We start from the raw sequence: 23,847 nt of genomic DNA on the forward strand, positions 1-23,847 counted from the left end.
AGTTTCTTAATTTTTGTCTGTCACTAAGGCCTGCTTACAACATTCCTCCAACCCCCATCTGTTATTCAGGGGCCTTGTCCTCTACTTCAGTCAGCAACACATAAGGCATCCATCCATCCATTAGCTTCCACTTATCCTTTTCAGGGTGTGTGTGTGTGTGTGTGTGTGTGTGTGTGTGTGTGTGTGTGTGTGTGTGTGTGTGTGTGCTGCAGCCTATCCCAGCAGTCATAGGGCGAGAGGCGGAGTACACCCTGGACAGGTCGCCAGTCTGTCGCAGGGCTAACACACAGAGACAGACAGCCACATGACAGCGCTCACGTTCACTCCCGCATTCACACCTATGGGCAATTTGGATTAATCAATTAACCTATCCCCACAAGCTGCATGTCTTTGGACGGTGGGAGGAAGCCGGAGTACCCGGAGGGAACCCACGCAAACATGGGGAGAACATGCAAACTCCACACAGAAAGTCTGATGGTGGAATTGAACTCAGGACCTTCTTGCTGACCTCCGTGCTGCCCACATAAGACATGAATAAGTCAAGTTGTGCTGGCATTTCAAAACACACGCTGTATTGATATGTCACTAAAGTACAAATATAAAGCCCACTTGCAGGGTTCTGGATCTGTGTTTACCATGGTAATCCCTATGTTTTTATATAGATTATTAGAGATTAGGGAAAGGAAAGGGGTAAGGTATGTGATTATGGAGGGGAGAGTTGGGACTTTAAAAGGAGGGTCTATGACTGGTAAAGAGAGAGAGCTCACTGACATGGAGAGAAGGAAGAGTGAGTTATTGTGTGTGCATGAGGCCAGGTGGAAGGGTAGGAAGGTCAGTAGCACTGGACTTGGACTGTTCTACTTTGCTGTAGAGAGTACGGCTGCCACAATTAGTCGACTAGTCACGATTACGTCGGCTATCAAAATCGTCGAAGACTAATTTAATAGTCGACGCGTCGTTTGAAGCTTTGTAAGATCCCAAAAGACGCAGGAATAAGTAGTAGGATTTGAGAGTGTAATAACGGACTGAAACAGAAGATGGCAGCACTGAATGTACAAGGATGCCAGCTTGCCGTTAAACCCCAAAGAAGAAGAAGCTGTGTCCCAGAATTCATAGCCCTGCTCAGTTTCCAATAATGGCAGCGGCTATTTAGTTTTAATATTACTCTTATTTTGTGACCCAGAAAGAATAATAAATGTTTAACATATTTTCAGGCGAGAATGTAGCTGTGTAAACTTCAAATATGTGCTCAGTTTATCAACCACACCACATATTTTCAAAAGCGCCCCGACATTTTCGGAGATGTCTGTTACCCACTAGCTCGATAGCTAGCTGGGGTTCAAGGCTCACTAGAGCCCGTGAGAACACCGGACTCCTGGCAAATCATTTTCGAACCCACCGCCGTCTTTCGCTACTCAGGTTAAACATGATATATAAAGTCACTTAGATAACTTAAAAATGTTATTGTTTGGCTTTTTTCAGTATTTTATTTGTTCCTGAGTAAATCAGTTTGGCTGAGATTAAAGTTATAGTTTTTACACAGCTGAATAAATGTCAACCAGACAACTGATTATCAGAAGTGTGAGATGCTTGAGAATATACTCCGGTGTCCTGTTATATTTTAGATAGCAAGGAGCAGACAGCTGAGTTTGTTAAACTTCACCGAAACAATCTGCAAATGTAATTAAAATTTAATAAACTATCATCTTGTCTTTATTTTTTAGTTAGCACATACACTTAAAGCTGTAAGCTAATGATATTTATATAAGAGCAGATGCATGCTGGTGCAATAAGCTGTAAGTTGTAGGTCGCATGATCTGATTAGTCGACTAATCGCAAAAATAATCGGTGACTAGTCGACTATCAAAATAATCGTTTGTGGCAGCCCTAGTAGAGAGCAAGTGGAAAGGAGTAGGGGTAATCTTGAAAGAATAGTGTCAGACAGCATCATGAATTTGAAGCTGGAAAATGAAGGTGTGAATATTGTTAGTGCATTTGACCCACAGGTTGGATGTCGGTTAGAAAAGAATACGGAATTCTGGAAATGTACATGCCTGCAGAAATGGCATTACTGGATGCAGAAGTTGTTAGATGAAGTGGCAGAGAGTGTCCTCAGGGACATGTAGGTTAAGTGAACAGAGGAGACGATGAGAAGGTGTTGGTTAGGTATGGTGTTGAGTAGGGCTGTGCGATATGACCAAAATTTCATATCCTGATATAAGACATCTATTGTCCCGATAACGATATAAATCACAAAAATGTAACATTTTCTGTAAATTCTGTGAATCTCGACTTGCGGGAAGTGTTTCCAGCTGCGTGTCATGTAGCTGGAGTTGAGTGTTTTAACCGATGCATGAAACGATAAATTTTTAGACATAAGTTTTTTGTTGAGTATTTATTACACGGCGTGCTGCGGGGAAAAGCCTGTTCTAACGTTTGAGTCTAAGGTTTATTTTTTAGCACCTGCCGGCGCTTTTTTACTTCTCATCCGTAAATAATCTGCTCTTTCACGTGATTCAGTTTATTTTGAAAAGTCTCAACAGGATCTTGACCTTTATTGTGAAAGGTTTATGTGGGACATAAACAAGCGGACACGCGATGGTGTTACTGTCGTTGTTGCTAACGACAACGCATAAAAACAGGCGCTTGTCCATCTGTAGTGTAGTTATATTACATATAAGAGAAAGAGAGAACTTTAAGAAATTAATATAGCCACTACAGTGACCATCAAAACCATGAAAAAATATTGCCGTAAACAGTTTATTTTGTGACACCACAAAACAAACGATAGCGTAAAATGAAACGATAGACGTTTTTATATTGTCATCCGATATATATCGTTACAGCCCTAGTATTGAGGAGAAAAATGGAAAACAGAGTGTTCATCTGTTGTAGATTTATTTTTTTATTTTTAGGCTTGCCACTTCTTTTGTCCTCCGCTTGTCCAGTTTCCTCAAAAAGACTTTTTCTAATGTAATGCATACCAGGCAAGATATGCAAGTTATTGGCTAATAGCTATTAGCCAATAACTAGTTATTAGTTATTAGCTTTTTATATTATATTTTAAAATTGGTTCTTTGCTAGGTTCTGTATTATGCATAGACCCATAATTCATTCATCTCTTGAGTTAGGTGTTTTTGCCTTTAAGGGAATCATGTGTCGGTTTTAAGTGGTTTAACAAACAAGAAACACATCCCTCTGAAAATCATCATGGACTGGACTAAAAAATAAGTGAAAAAGTAACCAAAGAAAAACTTTGGCCTTCAGAAGGCCTCGAGAACTATTGCTCTGCCACATGGCGAGTGGAAGGGTACATCCTGGCTAACATAGAGACACACACTATTTGGACTCACATTCGCTTAAGACTTTTTTCCAGTGTGATGGAACTGTCTGTAACTGTCTTATCTGCCTTATGAGGAATGTGCCCCGTGAGTTAATGTCACCCAGTGAAATCAGTCAGATACATTAACCCTTTAAGACCTACCATAGAACCAAGTCCGCCAGAGCTTATATTATATTTTTACATGCTGTAGTGCCATTTTTGGGAGCATTTCAAGTTGCTATACATCAATACAACCATTACAACCTAAATTTTAATAATATGTCTGCATTAAGTGCATAGTAATTACATAAATTGCAAAAAAGTGCAATAAACTACAAAAAAATTTAAAATCGTTTTTGTTTTTTTAACATATATTTCTAGTTATATAGTTTTCTAGTTATAGTTATAGAATAGTTTCCCACCACAGGAAATTTATTTTGAGTGTCTTCATAGTTTTATTTTTGAAATACACCAATTTTTATATACTGCAGGAAAAACGAAAATAAATATTATAATGCAAATTTGCAAAAAAACAGCATATGCATCAAAATAAACTATTTCCAGCAGTGCAATATGTGTCCTAAGCATCCCAGAAACGACACAGAAAGTCATAAAGTCAAACATAACTTTTAAAAACACCAGTATAGGCTCATGAGGCCCTGATGGTAAAAAAGTACATTTCCGCGAAAATGACGTCACTTCCGGTTTCGGGCAGGTCATGGCGTCCATGCTGATGGACGTAGGAAGTGTTACGAACAGCTGATCGGATCGGCAAAGCGTGTTTCTGGAATATTATGTTTTTGTTGCTGCAAGCGCTTTTTATGCAGTTTTTGCAAAGCTATATGTGGAAGGAAACTGTGACCTAGATCAAGCTGATGGCATAAGATGTAAGTACAACTTCTCCGGTTTCATATGCAAAAAAAATTATTGCGCTAGCTCACGTGGTTGCAATGCTACCGCGATTTAAAAATAGTTGCGCAAAACGGAGCGTGCCCACTCTGACTGGTTTTAAAGGGTTAAAATAATAAGCTACTTAGTGATGTATTGCCAACATATTTAAGGTTGGGTTTTCAAAAAGTCAATGCTTGGGCAGTGTTACGGATTCAAATATTGAGGATGGATACAAGAGGAAAACCAAAAATAACCACACTGGTCCGGCCGGGTCAAGTCAAACGATGATTTAATGAACACGCGTGGGAGATGGACACCATACAGCAGACAGCATCAGATCTCAAAATGGTGGAGCCTTGATCAAACTCTTATAGCCTCTAGTGGCCCCCACCTAATCATAAAAGCCTAAACATTCACATTCTTTCTCACACACAGCGCCTAAGCTACGACCTTGGCTCCCTGTTTATCTGCTCCTGCTGAGATGGGGCAGTATGCTCTGTTCTCTTCTAATCAGACAAATAAGGCGATGACTTTCTGCAAACAGTATTTCTTATAACTCAGCAGTATAATGCATCATAAAACAATCTCATTCATTCACAATAAATCAGCAGTCTAATGTAATGCAAATCAGTTTACCAAATGTAATAGTTATCACCTTCTTCTAATTCAGGAAAATAATGCAAACTAAAACTACATAATAATTCACAATCTTTAATTAGGGGTCTAACACGGCATAAAATAATATTATAATCCGACAGCAGCTTCTCAGCAGCTTCTTCATTCTTCTTTATTTTGGCGGGAAAGAAACTAAACAGTCATTGATTGAAACTGCTTGATTGGAATGGAAACACAGAGGCACACACTCTCACACCCACTGTGTCACTCCCTGTGTATATTTGCAAACAGTGTCAGACTGGGACAGACGTGTGTTCATCAAAGTGTGTGTGTGTGTGTTAGAGAGGTTTTTACATGTTGCCACCAATTAGAAACTATCTGCTCATGTTTCATGGATTTGCATTCAGCTTATGTTAGGTCTTTTCTTCTTGTACAGCATTTGTTTGAGTATTTTCATATTACATTTTGATTAGCTTTTTTTCCCGTTTTTAAAAAAAGGAAATTTCAGCAAATAAAGCTCAGTTTAGGTACTTTTTGGCTTTATTTAGCTCGTTTTTAATGTTTGGTATTCTTGTGTTTTACATTTAAGATGGCTGATATTTTGGTAATCTTATGTAGTTAAGCTTACTTAACAAGTTCAGCTTTGAATAGATTATTAACCCTTTAAGACCTACCATAGAACCAAGTCCGCCAGAGCTTATATTATATTTTTACATGCTGTGGAGCCATTTTTGGGAGCATTTCAAGTTGCTATACATCAATACAACCATTACAGCCTAGATTTTAATAATATGTAGGAATTAAGTGCATAGTGATTACATAAATTGCAAAAAAGTGCAATAAACTACAAAAAAATTGAAAATCGTTTTTGTTTTTTTAACATATATTTCTAGTTAGAGAAATTTAAGAGGCTTATCCCTCAAAACTGTAAATACAAAAAAGTTGCACAAACTAGTTTCCCACCACAGGAAATTTATTTTGAGTGCCTTCATAGTTTTATTTTTGAAATACACCAATTTTTATACACTGCAGGAAAAACGAAAATAAATATTATAGTGCAAATTTGCAAAAAAGCAGCATATGCATCAAAATAAACTATTTTCAGCAGTGCAATATGAGTCCTAAGCATCCCAGAAACGACACAGAAAGTCATAAAGTCAAAGATAACTTTTAAAAACACCAGTATAGGCTCATTGAGGCCCGGACCGTAAAAAACTACATTTCCGCGAAAATGACGTCACTTCCGGTTTCGGGCAGGTCATGGCGGACATGCGATAGTTCGCGCTGCGGTCTAATCCAATGTAGGAAGTGTTACAAACAGCTGATCAGATCGGCAAAGCGTGTTTCTGGAATATTATGTTTTTGTTGCTGCAAGCGCTTTTTATGCAGTTTTTGCAAAGCTATATGTGGAAGGAAACTGTGACTTAGGACAAGCTGATGGCATAAGATGTAAGTACAACTCCTTGGGTTTCATATGCAAAAAAAAATATTGCGCTAGCTCACGTGGTTGCAGAGCTACCGGGATTTAAAAATAGTTACGCAAAACAGAGCGTGCCCGCTCCTACCGGTTTTAAAGGGTTAAGCATTTCAGGCAAAATCTTAAATCAATCTTTTTCGCTTTTTCTAGTAATACAGAGAAAATCCCTACAATCGAACTACCTCATATGAGTAAGCACTTGGCAACAATGGGAAGGAAAAACTCCCTGAAGAAACCTGTAGCAGAACCAGAATCAGGCAAGGAGGGGTAGACATCTGTTCCAACCAGCTGGGGGTGATGGGAGGAAGACAGGACAAAAGACATATTGTGGAAGAGAGCCAGAGATTAACAATAACTAATGATTAAATGCAACTGACATATAATTTAACACAGGACCATTGCAGACAGACAGCCAAAGTGCTCCTTCTCTGAGTAAGAGCTAAAGTAGTTTATAACACTGAACAATACTTTAGGAGCAATTCCAGAGGTGATGACCCCGTTTCAACAACACTAAAATATTATACGGTTATCATAAATGTCAGCCTGACCAGCACACACATTGACATTAGCTGTTTATCTATTAGTAATTATCCGATATTTATCCATATTAGCGATCAGTTGTCAATACCATAGTGACTAGTGGACTATAGTTAGATAAAAGATGAATAATTTTTGGAGGCTGAACGTGTAGCAGATGGAATATTGAGCTGTGGCAGGTTGCTGTGTGTGCAGAGCAGTAGGGGAACCATAGCTGGACTGAGAACAGTCCATAGTGTTGAGTACTAATTTGAGAAAACAAAAAGCATATGTGAGGTCAGTTTTAAAATGCACATAGTTACTGTTTAAATCTTTCACAATGAATGCTTTGTTTTTAATATTTTCTGTATTTTAGTATAACTAATACCATCCTTTTTCCAAAGCTTCACAATTACTTAATGAACAAGAAAACACAATAGAAAAGCAAATACAGAAAAATGAGAAATGATGAGGCAATGACAATATATTTAACATTAAAACAAAGCAAACAAAGATAAAACAAGCCTGATGGTACTCAAACTGAACTTGAATTAAAAGTGAGTTTTAATATGCAATTTGAAAGACTGTATAGACTCTGAAGTGGCAAGTTATTCTGAAGTCTGGGCGCTCCAACTGGGAAAGTCAGATTTCTTCTATGCTTTAAAATTGGAGTGGCAGCAAAATTATTCCACATCTTTAGACATAGTAGGCCAGTAAAAATGGTGGCTAAGTTTCTCCAAAGTTATCGGACAAAAAAAACTGAACTACACACTCCCTAACGTGAGGCACAATGCTCAAGTTAGTGTTACGGGTTCAAATATTGAGGGTGAGCACAAAAAACAACAATTGGTCCAGGAGAGTCGGTTAAACAATGATTTTAATGAACACACACGTGGGGAGATGAACACTGCACACAGACAGCATCGATCTCCGCCCAATGATACACAAGCAGTTGTTTTTATAACATCAGGGTTTTGTTTATGACCCCCTCTCATGCGTCAAAGCAGATACAATACATGCATAAGTTTCAAAACCACAAATGTTCTGTTGACGACTTTTGACACATTTAAAAGGACATCTTCTCCGTCTCGAGGCCAGGTGCTTCCTATTAATCTTCTAACTCTCGCTTATCTCCTGGAACAAACTGTCCCTTAGGCAGACACAATCTTACAGATACAAGGTTTTGCAAACTATTATTTGAACTCTTACCTAAACATGAGTCTAACTACTGTTTGTGTGTGTGTGTGTGTGTGTGTGTCTCGACCTCAAAATGCACTCGGCCTCACCCCGCCCGTTGACGCTTCTGACCTTTTACCAGACAGAAGCTCTCTGTGATAGGTGTAATAATCTTAACTAAGAACATGTGTAATCTATTGAATAAATGCTTTGATGAAATGATAATTAATGTAATGGTAATGATGGTTATGAATAGTAGCAGTAAAATATTTCCCTGATCTCCACATTAGGGAGCAGTCAAATAACAGGTGACATGAAATTAAAACAGTTGTGATCAAACACCAAGCCTAAAGTAGTCATACAACATACATACAACATTTTTTAAAGTCAAATACAATAACCTCAGTTTGTATGAATTCAGTAGCAGGAAATTAGAGGTCATTCAGGTCCCATCCATGACATGCCTGCAGTTTAACTAATTGATGTGTGTCATCTGGCTTCATGGATCAATAAAGCTGGATTTCATCTGCATAGCAATGAAAATATTTGCTATGCCTTCGAATGATAGTGTGTAAAGGAAGCAGGTGTACAGATACAGAACTGGTCCTAGCACAGAACATTTTTGAATTTTTGGCCTCCACAGGTGTGGAACTAACTTACTGTCCACCCTTTCTGTTCAGGTTATTGCTATAAAGGTAGAGCAGGTCATCTACCAATTGTTAGGTTGATAGTTTGATCCCAGGCAAACTAATCTTGGGCAAGAGACTAAAAATGAGTTGCACGTGAATATAAACTAACATACCCATTGTAGTATAACCAGGTCCTTAACTCAAATTAAATCAGTATATTGATCAATTTTCTTTTCTTTATCACCGCTCCTCTTCCCCGCTGTTTTTCTTTCCCTCCCTCTCATTCTTTCTCCCTTTCCTTTCCCCCAGTCATGTCTGCCCCGTATGTAACAAGTGAAAATAAAATAAAATAAATAAACAATAAAACAAAGGTCAATCAAATGGACCAATACGGCAAGGCTGGGATGGTCCACTTGGTATAGTAAATCCGTTGGGCGTCTTTCTCGGCCTTCAGACAATAATTCTGATGGCAAAAGAACCAATTGGGACAGGCAGCAAAAATAAATAAATAAATAAAAATTGATCAATTATAAAACTGTTTACTCGCAGGGACTTTTATAGAGAGAAACTTACTGTTTATTGTTGGTGTATTATTTAATGCAGTTCAGGGTGTTATATTTTTTTGTTTTTGAGAAGGGTTGTAGAAAATGTGTAATATGTATTTTACACACCATTCCAACTTTTTCAGAATTGTAGTTGTAGATTTAAATTACAGTTGAGATTTCAAAAGCACTACTGAATGGCTGACACACTGTAGTTCAGCACATAGCAAATGACTGGACAGTGGTTTCTTCCTGACTATAGGTAGCACCCTATACAACCTGTCTGATCAATGGTATTTACTGGGACCCCCACACTCCTCGACTCCTCAGGCGACTGGACGCTCAGATGCTCATGAGACCACAAAAATCCTCATCTGCAGACAACGAGGGATCACCAAAGCTTCCTCACAAGTAAGAACGCAGCACAGGAAAATCACAAATAAAAGGCTGGAAATCATTTTCTACTGAATGAATAAAAGTACTGTGGTGGTAGCTACTGCATCTCAACAGTGATTGCATGTTTATCTTTTAGGGATATTCCTGGCGACTAATTTCTTAGTTGACTAAACAAGAAAAAAAAAATTAGACTAACCAACTGGTCTAAGACTAAGAAACACTCAGGTTTGAAGTTACATTTGAAAACCGTTTAATGAAAAACGATAACAAACACATTTCAAAGCAGTTATCACATTCTTCAATAACAAAGAAGAAAAACGTCTTTATGTTCAATCATCCAGGTAAGGAAATCTAAAAAAAATATCATCTGGACGTATCGTTTTCAGTGGGAGAAAGGTTTCGTCAGTCATCCAAGTGACTTCTTCAGTTTCAGCTGACTGATGTGGTGTTTAGAGAAAATATGTCTCAGCTGTTCCAATACTCCTGACAGATGAGAAATCACTAAGGGTTTTTGCTTAGGAAGCAGTTGGTCCACAGTTAATGTGATCAGTGAATTGTGGTATGTCCTGAGATTTGATTTTCACTCAGGTGTCATCCACATACCTTTACCTTTTTATTAGATCCCAGCTGGACTATTGTAACTTCGTATATGTTGGAGTTAGTCAGACCTGCCATCCAAGACTGCAGTTGGTCCAGAATGCTGCAGCTCGTCTTCTGATGTGAACTAAAAGACATGAACATATTTCACCAGTGCTTGCCTCTCTCTCTCTCTCTCTTCACTGGCTCCCTGTTCACTTCAGAATTGATTTTAAAATTTTATTGTTGACCTACTAAGCTCCGAATGGACAGGCTACTGGGTATTTGTCTTACCTGTTGAAGCCTTATCCGACTTCTAGATCTCTTAGTTCAAATGATCTTTTGCTTTTAGCCATACCAAGGTGTAGGCTTGTTCACAGAGGCAATCGAGCATTTGGGTTTGTAGTGCCTAAACTGTGGAATAATGTCCCCCTACAGATGACACATCTAAAACACATTTGTGTTCACTGGCATTTAATACAGTATGACCGTTATTTGGAATTTGGTATTAATATTATAAATTATAAGTTATTTGGTACTATTTATTTTGTATTTCTGTTTCTGTTCAGTTCATAAATAAAAATTATAATGAAATGATAATGATACCTGAACCAATGACTTGGTGGTGTTCCAGGGTAGGATAACAGAGCACTCTTTTCCAATTCTTCCATGTAAAAGTTGGCTACAATGGGTAAAACTGGGAAGCCAAAGGCCCACCCATGTTTTAGTCTGTAGTACTAACTATTGTATGTGAAATATGTGGAATGAAGACAGAGTTCCAAGAGCAAACACACTTGGTCGGTGCTGAGAGCGGTCCTGTTGCTGAGAGCGGTCCTGTTGCTGAGGTTGGGGTCATCCTGTAATCTCTTATGAACTGCCTCCCCTGCTTCAGTGACTGGAACACACATGAGACAGACGTAACATCATACAAGACCTTTGTATCATTGGAAGTAAATAATAAAAATACATTATATATAAATAAAAACCAAATAAAAGAAAAAATAAAAATAAAATTAATTAATTAAAAAATGACATCCGGTCAGTAGTATTGTCTTGTTCTAACTGCTTCAGACAATCTATCACCCTCTTCCTGTAGTCACTTCCTGGTCTTGTTTCAAATTTTTGTAACTGAGCAGCAAGAAAATTTTCTCATGATAGTTTCTGATTTAGCAAAACCGTGTACCTACCCTTGTCTGCCAGAAGGATGATAATGTTGTTGTCTTTGATCAGTAATTGTTGATCAATGGTCATGACATTTTGTATATTAATGATCAAGAAACTGACCTCATTGTTTTTCAGTGGTGCTAGTTTTAGTCATTATGCAAATATACTGTTTATAAGGTTGGGAAAACCTGCAATCAGCTGAGACCAAAGAAGTCATGTGGATGAGCGATGAAACATTTTTTGCCACTGAAAACGCTACGTGTAGATGAACTGAATCAACTTTTTGAGATGTTAAATATGAGAATAAATATGAAAACATGTTACTACAAAAGATGTTCACGTATTACTAAAATATGGCAAAATAACATCTGAAAAACAAACAAAAGCATTATGATTCATGACATCTCATGACATCTTCAATAAAATTAACATCTAAAATAATAAAACAAATCATCCAGCCATTTTTTCTGCTTATCTATAGTTGGCAGAGGCACCCCACTTATCTGAGGAAACATCAAACCTTTCCCAGGGCAGCCAATAGATCTGTTCAGCGTGTCCCGGGTTTGTGCTGGGGCCTCCTGCCTGTAGGACATACCTGGTTGGATCACCTTACACAGCCTGCTATACCCTCATAAGTGTTTTCTTTTCTGTCTTCCTGCAGGCTGCTGGCCATCTGCGACATATCTGCTGACACTGGAGGCTCTATAGAGTTCATGAATGAATGCACCACCATTGATAAGCCTTTCTGCATGTATGACGCTGACCAGCATATTGATCATGACAGGTATAGAGCAAACGGTTCATGTTTTGCCTTTGTGCCAGCATCAACTGTGTTTCTGTTTGGATCAGGGTTTCAGGATTGAGGCAAAGACTCCAATTTTTACATCAAGCAGCATCTTTTATGATTTCTGTATATTCTTCTGTTCAGCTTGGTTTATTAACATAACTCACCATTCGTATCCTGCTAGACCTTTGTGTGAGGAATGTTGGAGTCATTTTTGACCAGGATAGGTCTTTCAATGCACATATTATCCAAATCTGTAGGACTGTTTACTTGCATTTGGACATGGATAAAACATGCAAACATCCTATCTCAGTGATGTAGAAAAACTGGTTTATTACTTGAGTTGGCTTTTAAAAACTCCTTTCTTATTTTAACCTAAAGACCTCATATTTATTTATTTTATTTAATCAGGGATCCCTTGATTTTAACATCAAGGGAGACTTGGCGAGGAAGGCATATTAATACAGTGTTACAAGTTAAAAATCAAATACAACATTAAAACACATAAAACAAAATAATACAAATACAAAGTCCAGTTTATGAATAACAGTCTTCAGTTACAACAGTCTTTATTAGAGCTCTGAACTTTCCCAGGGAGACAAAGACAAGCAGCTGCTGGCTATTTATATTTTACTCCTGCACAGTTGGTCTGGATCACCCATAATTTCTTTGTACATTGGCAATAAAGGGCTATTCAGTTCTGTTCTATTAAAGTGCTCTGAAGGTTTTTCAATGAACATGGTGCAAAATAAGAGACCGCAAATCACAGCAGCTGTTTAAAGGGATTAAGAGGTTACATAGCTGTAGGAAGTTCACCCAGGATGGCTTTGTACATAAAAATATACCAGTGCAGTTGGCTTCTTATACTTAATGAAGGCCAAGAACAGTACCATGCCACCTGATTTCAGTTCAATTCAATTCAGTTTTAGTTATACAGCACCAAGTCACAACAACAGTCACCTCAGGGTGCTTTGTTTTGTAAGTTAGACCCTACCATAATATACAATAGAAAAAACCCCAACAATCGTATGCCCCCTATGAGCAAGAGCTTTGGCGACTGGAAAAACTCCCTTTAAACAGGAAGAAACCTTCAGCAGAACCAGGCAGTTGAGCACTTTGCTCTTGGACTGCTGGCTTACTTGTGGTTCCTTGGGTATATAAAAGTAGATCTGGAGGCAAAGCCTCCAGATCTACTTTAGAGTTTAGGAGACAAACTCAGGAGCACTTTATAATACAACATGTGACTTAGGAGTTTAAGTACCCTGTAATTACATGCAGTTATAACATGTGTTATCCGAAATTGCAGTGTAACTATATTTACCCTACAAATACTTCTAATATGTTTAAATTATTCTACTGTAACTTAAAATTGTACTAGAATAAGGGGGTAACAAGTCAGTTTTTTTTATGGGAAATAATGAAATAATTACACTGTAAGTAAATTTAAGTACTATGTAAGTAATTTTAAGTACTATGTAATTTCATTGTACTTTTCAGAAAAACAAAAAAACTTTTTACAACATAAGTACCCTGTGCCATATTATGGGGTCACTTGCTTAATCGTAATCTTGTTTAACTTCCAGGTATTTTACAGGAAACGACATATACATTTTACTGTAAGTAATTTTAAGTACAACATAATGTCATGGTAATATCCACAAAAAAACAAACAATACATCGCAAGTACGCTGTACTTTTCAAGGTACACTAGTAGGTAGGGATGGGTATTGATAAGATTTTCACGATTCCGATTCCATTTTCGATTCTGTTTAACGATTCGATTCTTTATCGATTCTCTTATCGATTCTTTTTAAAAAAGGAAAACACTAAGGTCGAATAGCTTAGAGCTTTGTTTTATATCTTTTCTTCGAACAAGATAGAAATTTAGGAGTAACATGGCCTTACAAACCCAACAGTGAGATCTTAAGAGATCCACAGCCTACGGCTCTTCAATGGGGTGTCACAGGGTCCCCAGGAAAAAAAATTGTAAATGTAAAATAATAAAATAAATACTCTTCTGTAGCAATAACAAAGTATAACATAAATTATTCTGTAGCAATTACACAAGAATATCCAGTAATGTCCCTGCCTACAATTAAACACATTCACTTACCGTAAATCGGGGGCATCTGCTGTGGCAAATGGGTGCAAACCTTTTACCACAAACTGCTCGGTGACATTCGTCTATCTTGGCCTGAAAGGAGACGCTACCGGTAGACTGCAGCAAGAACAGCCAGCATCTGAGCCAGACTCTGTCTCTCTCATCATAGTCACTTAAATGCACAGTAATGGCAGGTTTTGTAATAAGGCAGATCGCGCAAACATAATATGCACTGTTGTTGATTATTTACCTGCCGCATTAACGCGAGAGGACGTGCAAACGTTACCGCTGCTGCTGGGTTGAGATTCACGAGTCCGGAGCGGAATTAAAAACACGACATTCATTTAAGGTTATCGCGTGTTTTTTGCATATTCGTAGTGTTTCCTCCCTTAAATGAAATATCTACTTTGCAAGTTTTGCAAGTTGCCCCGTTGTCATCCGTTCTCGTAAAGTATAACCAAACTTTTGAGCGTTTGAGCCACTTAGGCGCCGTGTTCCCTGCCAGGTAAATGACGCTCCGCGACGTGGTGACGTCATTCGGGGCGACTAGAATCGATAAGGGAATCGTTTGCAAAAATGGCAAACAATTCCAAGGAATTGAAACAGTACGAACCGGTCCTCAACAAGAACCGGGTTTCGATACCCATCCCTACTAGTAGGCCAAGGGTTTGAAGTAACATCATTAGGTATGCATGTACCTAGTAACATCGACCATTTCCTTTCCTAATGCAGTTTACTAAAAATAAGACAACACCTCAAAGAAAATAATTTTAAAGCTAGGAAATTGTGTGTTAAAAACAAAACAAGGAAGTGATTGCTATGTGGTATACATTTTTGAAAAGATGATTAGGGGAGAAAATGCTTGTCAGGTATATACACATTTAAAAATGAACAACTTTTTTGAAATAAAGTAAATATACTCAGTGGAACATTTATTTATAGATTTTTAGGAACATGCTTACAATACATTTTACTTAATCTTTTTCTGCTCTTCTGTCCAAACCATGTTGTCTCTCCAAGTTTGTCCTCCAAATTGCTCAACCTGGGCACTCATTTCAAACCCTTCACTTCTAATAAAAAACTAAACTCTTCAGCTCTGCCACCTTCAGGTTGGCCTCCTGATAACATCAAAAACAAACATTCCATCTGTTGTGCTCTTTCTCAACATGAAGCTATACTGTTGCTCACAGCTCGCTTCCACCCTCTCAATACATTCTTCACATCAGTACATTTACATCTCTATCTCTTTATCACATTAACCTGCTTCACATCCTTTCCAGCACAACCCGTCTTTCCAGCCAAATGCCTACTTTTTTCCATAAATTACCATGAAATTACGCTGTATTTAAAATTACTCACACTGGACTTAAGAAAACTGCGTTTGTGCTTTTAAAATTACTTGCAATATAATGTGTTTCTTCTTTCTTGTAAAGGACCCAGAATTTCAAGCAAAGTACCTGAAAATTACATTTTATTACAGGGATTATAAAGTGCTATCAAAGTTAGAATAAAACTTTTACCTTTAAGCTTTTAGTTAGGGTGGATCAGGTAGCTCTCCCTTAGTTAATTCAATTCAGTTTTATTTATATAGCGCCAAATCCCAACAGCAGTCATCTCAAGGCGCTTTATATTGTACAGTAGATCGTACAATAATAGATACAGAGAAAAACCCAACAATCATATGACCCCCTATGAGCAAGTACTTTGGCGACAGTGGGAAGGAAAAACTCCCTTTTAACAGGAAGAAACCTCCAGCAGAACCAGGCTCAGGGAGGGGCGGCCATCTGCTGCGACCGGTTGGGGTGAGAGAAGGAAGACAGGATATAGACAGGCTGTGGAAGAGAGACAGAGATTATTAACAGATATGATTCAATGCAGAGAGGTCTATTAACACATAGTGAGTGAGAAAGGTGACTGGAAAGGAAAAACTCAATGCATCATGGGAATCCCCCGGCAGCCTACGTCTATTGCAGTATAACTAAGGGAGGATTCAGGGTCACCTGGTCCAGCCCTGTATGTGAGGAGCAGGATTTTGAATTCAATTCTGGATTTAACAGGAAGCCAATGAAGGGAAGCCAAAACAGGAGAAATCTGCTCTCTCTTTCTAGTCCCTGTCAGTACTCTTGCTGCAGCATTTTGGATCAACTGAAGGCTTTTCAGGGAGTTTTTAGGACATCCTGATAATAATGAATTGCAGTAGTCCAGCCTGGAAGTAATAAATGCATGAACTAGTTTTTCAGCATCACTCTGAGACAGGATGTTTCTAATTTTAGAGATGTTGCGCAAATGGAAGAAAGCAGTCTTACATATTTGTTTAATATGTGCATTGAAGGACATGTCTTGGTCAAAAATGACTCCAAGGTTCCTCCCAGTGTTACTGGAGGCCAAGGTAATGCCATCCAGAGTAAGAATCTGGTTAGATACCATATTTCTAAGATTTTCAGGGCCGAGTAAAATAACCTCAGTTTTATTTCAATTAAGAAGCAGAAAGTTAGCGGCCATCCAGCTCTTTATGTCTTTAAGACATTCCTGCAGTTTAACTAATTTGTGTGTTATCTGGCTTCATGGACAGATAGAGCTGGGTGTCATCAGCATAGCAGTGAAAATGTATACTATGTCTTCTGATGATACTGCCTAAGGGAAGCATGTATAATGTAAATAGAATTGGTCCTAGCACCGAACCCTGTGGAACTCCATAATTAACCTCAGTGTGTGAAGAGGACTCTGCATTTACATGCACAAATTGGAGTCTATTAGATAGACATGATAGAAACCACTGCAGCGCAGTACCTGAAATACCTACAGCATGTTCTAATCGCTCTAATAGGATATTATGGTCAACAGTATCGAACACTACACTGAGGTCTAGCAGGACAAGCACAGAGATGAGTCCACTGTCAGAGGCCATAAGAAGATCATTTGTAACCTTCACTAAAGCTGTTTCTGTGCTGTGATGAGCTCTGAAACCTGACTGACACTCTTCAAATAAGCCATTCCTCTGCAGATGATCTGTTAGCTGTTTGACAACTACTCTTTCAATAACTTTTGATATGAAAGGAAGGTTGGAGATTGGCCTGTAATTAGCTAACACAGCTGGGTCTAGAGATGGCTTTTTGAGTAAAGGTTTAACTACAGCCAGCTTGAAGGCCTGTGGTACATAGCCGATTATTAGAGATGAGTTGATCATATTTAAGATTGAAGCATTAATTAATGGCAGGACTTCTTTGACCAGTATTGTAGGAATGGGGTCTAAAAAACACATTGATGGTTTGGAGGAAGTAATTATTGAAGTTAACTCAGAAAGATCAATTGGAGAAAAAGAGTCTAACTTAACATCAATGGTACTAAGAGTAGCTGTAGATAATATTACATCTGTGGGATGATTATTGGTAATTTTTTCTTTAATGATTAAAATTTTATTTGTGAAGAAGTTCATGAAGTCATTACTAGTTAACGTTAAAGGGATGGTTGGCTCAACAGAGCTCTGACTTTTAGTCAGCCTGGCTAACTGTTCTTATTGTCTTCAATCAGTGATGAGTAGTAAGATGTTCTGGCTTTGCGGAGGGCTTTATTATAAAGCAGCAAACTATTTCTCCAGGCTAAATGATGATCTTCTAAATTTGTGACACGCCATTTCCTCTCCAGCTTACGAGTTATCTACTTTAGGCTACGTGTTTAAGAATTATACCACAGAGTCAGGTACTTCTGATTTGAGACCTTAGTTTTCACAGGAGCTACAGTATCCAGAGTCATACGTAGAGAGGAGGTAAAATTATTAACAGGATAATCGCCAAGGGGTGACCATGGCTCAGGGAAGCGTATCTGTAACCGGAAGGTCGATCGATCCCCGGGCTCTCTGTCCTGGTCATTGTGTCCTTGGGCAAGACACTTTACCCTACCGCCTACTGGTGTTGGCCAGAGGGGCCGATGGCGCAATATGGCAGCCTCGCTTCTGTCAGTCTGTAGCCTCTGTCAGTCTGTGTAGCCACAGCTGCCCCAGGGCAGTGCTTTCAGAAAGACATCTACTGTGATAAAGTCTACTCTCCACTGCTGTGTAATCAATTATTGTAAATGTAAATGTTATCAGGAAATGATCAGACAGGAGAGGGTTTTCAGGAAACACTGTTAAATGTTCAGTTTCTATGCCATATTTTAAAACAAGATCTAGAGTGTGATTAAAGTGGTGGGTGGGTTCTTTTACATTTTGAGAGAAGCCAATTGAGTCTAATAACAGATGAAATGCCAAGTTGAGGCTGTCATTTTTACCATCTACACGGATGTTAAAATCACCCACAATAATTATTTTATCTGAGCTGAGAACTAAATCAGATAAAAAGTCTGACAAATCAGACAGAAACTCTGTGTAAGGCCCAGGTGGACGATAGATGATAAGTAAGACTGGTTTCTGAGTTTCACAGCTGGGGTGGACAATGTTAAGCATCAGGCTTTCAAATGAATTAAAAGTCTGTCTGGATCTTTGGTTGATTAAAAGCCTGGAGTGGGAAATTGCTGCCACACAGTCCCCCCAGCCTGAGCTTCGAGGTTTCTGATGGTTAGAATGGGGGTGTTGATTCATTTAAACTAACATAATCATCCTGCTGCAACCAGGTTCCTGTAAGGCAGAGTAAATTGATTTGTTGCTCAATTATTAAGTCATGTACTAACAGAGACTTGGAGGACAGAGACCTAATATTTAATAATCCACATTTCACTGTTTTACTCTTTGGTTCAGATGTGGATACTGTATTGTTCTTTCTTTGTGTTTATACACCACTACTCAATCAATTATGTAGTTTGGTCCCTCAAACAGTGGTGCAAGTTTAGCAGTAAAGTTAGACTGAGCGTCTGACCTGGGGTGCGTCTTAACTCTCACAAGGTCACCAACACGAAACGTGGCATGTCGATGTCTTAAGTCATAGTAATGTTTTTGTCTGTCATGGCTATAGTCCAGAGCTGCTTTGGCGTGGTCGTGAGCTTCCTGCAGGGAGGCTCTCAGAGTCTCAGGGTAAGGCACACCCGGTTCATGCTGCTGTAGAAGGCTGAGTGATAAGGTCAAGTGGGGTGTCTAACTCACGACCATAAAGCATCATGGCAGGAGTCATACCTGTACTGTCATGGGGGGCGGTACGCAGAGCAAAGCAAATCTGAGGGAGAAACTTGTCCCATGATGTGTGCTTATCACCTACATAAGCGCGGATTGCAGTTTTCAGAGTCCGGTTGACGCGTTCAGTAGCATTTGTCTGAGGGTGATATGCCGTAGTGAGTCTGTGCACCGAGCCTAAGGCAGAAACAACATGTTCAAAAAGCTCACTCACAAAAGGAGACCCTCTGTCAGAAATCAGGTAAGTGGGTGTACCGTGTCTAGCAAAAATGTCAGTGACGAATTTACCAGCTGCTACCTGAGATGTAGCTTCTTTGACAGCGCTGGCTTCAACCCATTTAGTCAAATAGTCAACAAACACGATCAAATAAGCATTACCAGTGGGGGTGCGGGGAAGTGGCCCAACAAAATCCACACCCACATACTCCCAGGGTTTCTGGGGGACAATGGGAACCATAAGACCGGCTGCTTTTTTCTGACTTGGCTTGGTGAGCTGGCACACTGAGCATGAAGTCACATAGCGCTTCACATCAGCTGCCATTTTGGGCCAGAAAAACCCAAAACGCAGTCTAGCCAATGTCTTAGAAACACCCAAGTGACCTGCTGTGGGGTGGTCGTGGTAATAGTCCAGCAAGGTGCCTCTCATGGAAGTAGGGGCAAACAGTTTCAGCTCTTTCAAAGGGTGCAAAGCACATGTGGATTTGGGGTCTCTGTAATACAAAAGAGAGTCATACACAACATACTGTAACAAGGTGGCATTGTCCGAGCTGTTCAGAGAGTCTGCTTCAATGTCTCTGAGGAGTGGACCTGTGACATGATCGTCTAACTGCAGCTGTCTCAATTGTGAACGGTCAGCCTGAATGACGGGGGGCAGAGTACGAATGTCCAGGCTGCCCATGACAGCATGATCTGGTAAAAGATAAGTCAGCCTGTCACAGGTCAGAGGCAAAGGGTTGCGTGACAGTGCGTCGGGAACTTTGTTTTGTGCACCAGGTTTGTGCACTATTGTGAAATCAAAGTCCTGCAAACGAAGTGACCAGCGGGCGAGTTGGCCCGTTGGGTTTTGACGAGACATGAGCCACCTGAGACTGTTGTGGTCAGTGAAGATGGTAACATAAACACCTTCAACATATGGGCGGAAGTGTTCCAGAGCCCATATCACAGCAAGGCACTCCTTCTCTGAAGTGCAGTAGGGGAGTTCAGCTTTGTGAAGGGAGCGACTAGCAAAAGCCACAACATACTCATGACCCTTGTCATCCTTTTGCATCAACGCTGCCCCGAGACCAATGTCGCACGCATTGGCGTGAATGGAAAAGGGACGGTTGAAGTCCGGAAATGACAGGACCGGGGCTGATGTGACATGGTCTTTCAAAGTGTCCATGGCACTTTGACAGCTGTCGTCCCAGCGGAAAGCATTGTCCTTTCTGGTGATGGCGTGAAGAGGTACGGCATGGCGGGCATAATCCTGAATGAAGCGCCGATAATAGCCAGTCAAGCCAAGGAACTGACGGACGTGTTTCACCGAGGTTGGGGTATCAAACTCCTTACTTTGTCTGGATCGGGCTTAACACCTGATGATGTGATGCGGTACCCGAGAAAGGTGAATTCATCGAGGCAGAATTGGCACTTTTTGAGCTTCAATGACAAGCCAGCAGCTTGGAGTCTGCCCAGCACCTCCTCAAGATCCACCAAGTGCTGTTCAAAGGTAGGTGAGGCGATAACAATGTCATCCAGGTAGACTGCGCACGTTTTGTAAATGAGGCCAGCAAGCACAGAGTTCATGAGTCTCTGAAAAGTTGCAGGTGCGTTGCAGAGCCCAAAGGGCAGCACCTGAAACTGGAAGAGACCGCAGTGAGAGATGAAGGCAGTTTTAGGCTTCGAGTCCTCTGCTACAGCAACCTGCCAATAGCCTCGCGCTAAGTCCAATGTCGAGACAAACTTTCCCCGTGCCAGAAAGTCCAAAGACTCATCTACACGAGGCAGGGGATAAGAGTCTTTTCGGGTAACTTGGTTGAGCCCTCGAAAGTCCACACAAAACCTTGGTTCCGCGGCTGCTCTATTTACAATGACTACAGGAGCTGCCCAAGGGCTTGTGGAAGGTTCAGTGATGTTGTCCTTCAACATTTGTTGCACTTGTTCCTCAATCACACGTTTCTTAGCAGGTGACGTGCGGTAGGGTGGGAGATTGACAGGTGTTGCATTGCCAGTCTCTATGGCGTGCTCAGTGAGAGCCGTTCGACCAAGTTGACCATCAAACAAGGAGCTAAACTTGCTGAGCAGATTGAGTAAAGCATCCTTGTTGTTCTCTGAGAGACTTGCTTCAGACAGTTTGGCTGTTAAGTCTGAGCGAATCAAGTCCAAAGCCATCAGTGTTCCAGGTGAATGTGAGTAATCATTTTGAAGGTCCTCTTCATCGTCTGCGAGTGGGCAGGGGATGTCCTCAATGTAGACTGTTCTAGTGGGAATGTGAATAGAAACAGAAGCTCTTGCCATAAAATCCATTCCCAGAATGAAAGGAGAGGACAAATCTGGTATTATTGCAAAACACTGGTAAAAGTTCTTGTTCATGAATCTAATATTGAGCCAAATAACACCCTCAGGGATGCAGGGAGCGTTATTGGCGAGGTTAACTGCAGGACCATTCCACTCACTTGTGTTTCTAGGGTAAGAGTCATTTACTTGAATGAGATCTGTTCGTACAGCCGAGAGGGAAGCACCCGTGTTGAGGGTAGCATCCACAGATGAAGCATTGAAGTTCACTTTCGTTCTTAGTGGGGTATTCCAGTGGACTTGTGAAAAATTGTCTTCCAAGTGTCCAAGACTGTGTCCACCCTGTAGTGAATCGGGCATGTGAGGCTCCGTTAGTAACTGGGGGAAGGTTGGCCTCTGTGAAATGTCCTCCCCCCCAGTAGTTTCCCGACTGCCTGTATTGTGGCTGGGATGTGGTGCTGCTTAATTCCACCTTTTCATGGCCAGGGTCAGAGGGGCCAGGTGCCTGCAATGGCTGGACTGGGCCATGCCTAGCGGTGTTTGAGGCTCGTTGTGGCAAATGAGGTTGGGTGTTACAGTTTGGGCAGGTGCTTGTAGTGAACCCTGGCTGAGAGCATTTGAAGCAGTAAGGTTCAGGCTTATAGTTGTCTTTGCCACATAAAGCAGGCTGTGGTCTTTGTGGTCCAAGCACTGAGTGAAGCTCATGAGCACGTAGCAGCAGGTCCATTACAGAAGTGACATTATCGCCATACAGGGCAACTCTGTATTTTTCAAGAGCATGTTTACTAATTAAGTCGATTCTGTCTTTTTCAGGTGGAGGACTCTTGAGTTTGTCAAACTCACTCAACGTGTGAGCAACAAAGGTTGGGAGCGGTTCGTCCTGAGCCTGAACACGATCCAAAATTCCTCTCAGGATGCGTTCTTGGTTGTCGGAGGGCAGAAAAACTGTCTTAAACAGTTGACAGAATTGAGCCCATGATGTGATGTGGGAGCTCAATGCCTTGAACCATTTCCCGGGCTCTTTTGCAAGAAAGTGTGGAAGTTCGTTTAGCAATTGCCCATCGGTTAGGTTCAGTGAGGCTTTGTATGTGCCAACTGCATTTAACCAGTCCTCAAGTTGCACTTTGCCGTCCCCAGCATACACAGGAGGCTCCAGTTTGGCGTGATGTAAAGCTGCCGCAATCACTCTGGAAGTGCTGCTAAGCTCAAGTGAGTGAGATGGGAGGAAAGGATTTGTAGGTTGAAATGGGTTGCTGGGCAGGAACGGATTGGTACTGTTGGTGGGTTCAGTTTTGTCCCTCGCAGGAACATGAGGTGTCGATGTGGCCATTGGGAAAACAGGAGACTGTGGGACTGCAGGAGGGGGAGAGTTCCCCGTTGTGAGTTGGTCCCACTGCTTTAGTAAATTCTGCTGTATGTTCAGTGAGTCACATAAACAATCACTAAGCTTATTCACCTCAGTTCTTAACTCCACCACTTGTTGGCTAAGGCTAGGAGTCACATTTTCAACTATCTGGCACATAAGTAACGAGGTAAGTTCCATGTCTGAGTCAGAGTTGTCTGGGTAGTGTGCCATTGCGATTTCAAAAAAAATTAAGCCGCTCCAGGGCACAGCGCAGTTATTGATATAGCAGTAAAAGAGTCAGCTAGGTCAGACTAGAAAGACAAAACTGCAAAAATGCCGTTCAAGATTAAACTTAGAAAAACCACAAACAAAATTTCGCCCAACAACTGAAAATAGGCTGGAGTGATCAGAACCATGTTATGACAATAGCATGTCTGCAACACTAGAGCTCAATGCAAGATTAGTTTTAAATCGTTTCGTTATACTGAGCCGAAGACCAGCACCAATGGTTGTAGTCGGCCAAGTTATCACTTACGTGTGCTACAGTCAGTCTAGTCTCAGCAGAGGGAAAGGGGGATGAAAAGCCAGCAGAAATGTTCATGTCCAGGCTCTCCACAGAAGAATTAATCCTTTAAAGACGAGACCAACAGCACGTCCAAATAACAGATCCACAGAGTCCAATCGCGTCGCGGAGTCAGCTTCTCTCTTTTTCTATTTTTCCA

General features: G+C 40.4%; 2 protein-coding genes and 1 long non-coding RNA gene across 3 annotated transcripts in view; 2 read left to right on the forward strand and 1 right to left on the reverse strand.

The window, feature by feature from the left end:
• aass (aminoadipate-semialdehyde synthase) overlaps positions 1-23,847 on the forward strand; it is an 81,946-nt gene that overhangs the window by 21,367 nt on the left and 36,732 nt on the right. Inside the window, exons 9-10 of the mRNA XM_085169038.1 lie at positions 9,431-9,579; positions 11,966-12,088. Of these exons, the coding sequence (XP_085025164.1) occupies positions 9,431-9,579; positions 11,966-12,088 (272 nt within the window). The remainder of the gene's footprint in view (positions 1-9,430; positions 9,580-11,965; positions 12,089-23,847) is intronic.
• On the forward strand, positions 4-8,996 carry LOC146514911 (uncharacterized). Its single transcript, XR_014875450.1, has 2 exons — positions 4-7,867; positions 7,977-8,996. It is a non-coding gene; the product is annotated as an uncharacterized LOC146514911 (long non-coding RNA).
• Positions 21,894-23,371, reverse strand: LOC146514912 (uncharacterized). Its single transcript, XM_085169039.1, has one exon. It carries the CDS (start codon positions 23,354-23,356, stop codon positions 21,962-21,964), a length of 1,395 nt encoding a protein of 464 aa, XP_085025165.1. The 5' UTR covers positions 23,357-23,371; the 3' UTR covers positions 21,894-21,961.

The sequence above is a fragment of the Neolamprologus multifasciatus genome, chromosome 7 (assembly GCF_963576455.1).
Source record: "Neolamprologus multifasciatus chromosome 7, fNeoMul1.2, whole genome shotgun sequence".
In the NCBI taxonomy this organism is placed as follows: Eukaryota; Metazoa; Chordata; class Actinopteri; order Cichliformes; family Cichlidae; genus Neolamprologus; species Neolamprologus multifasciatus.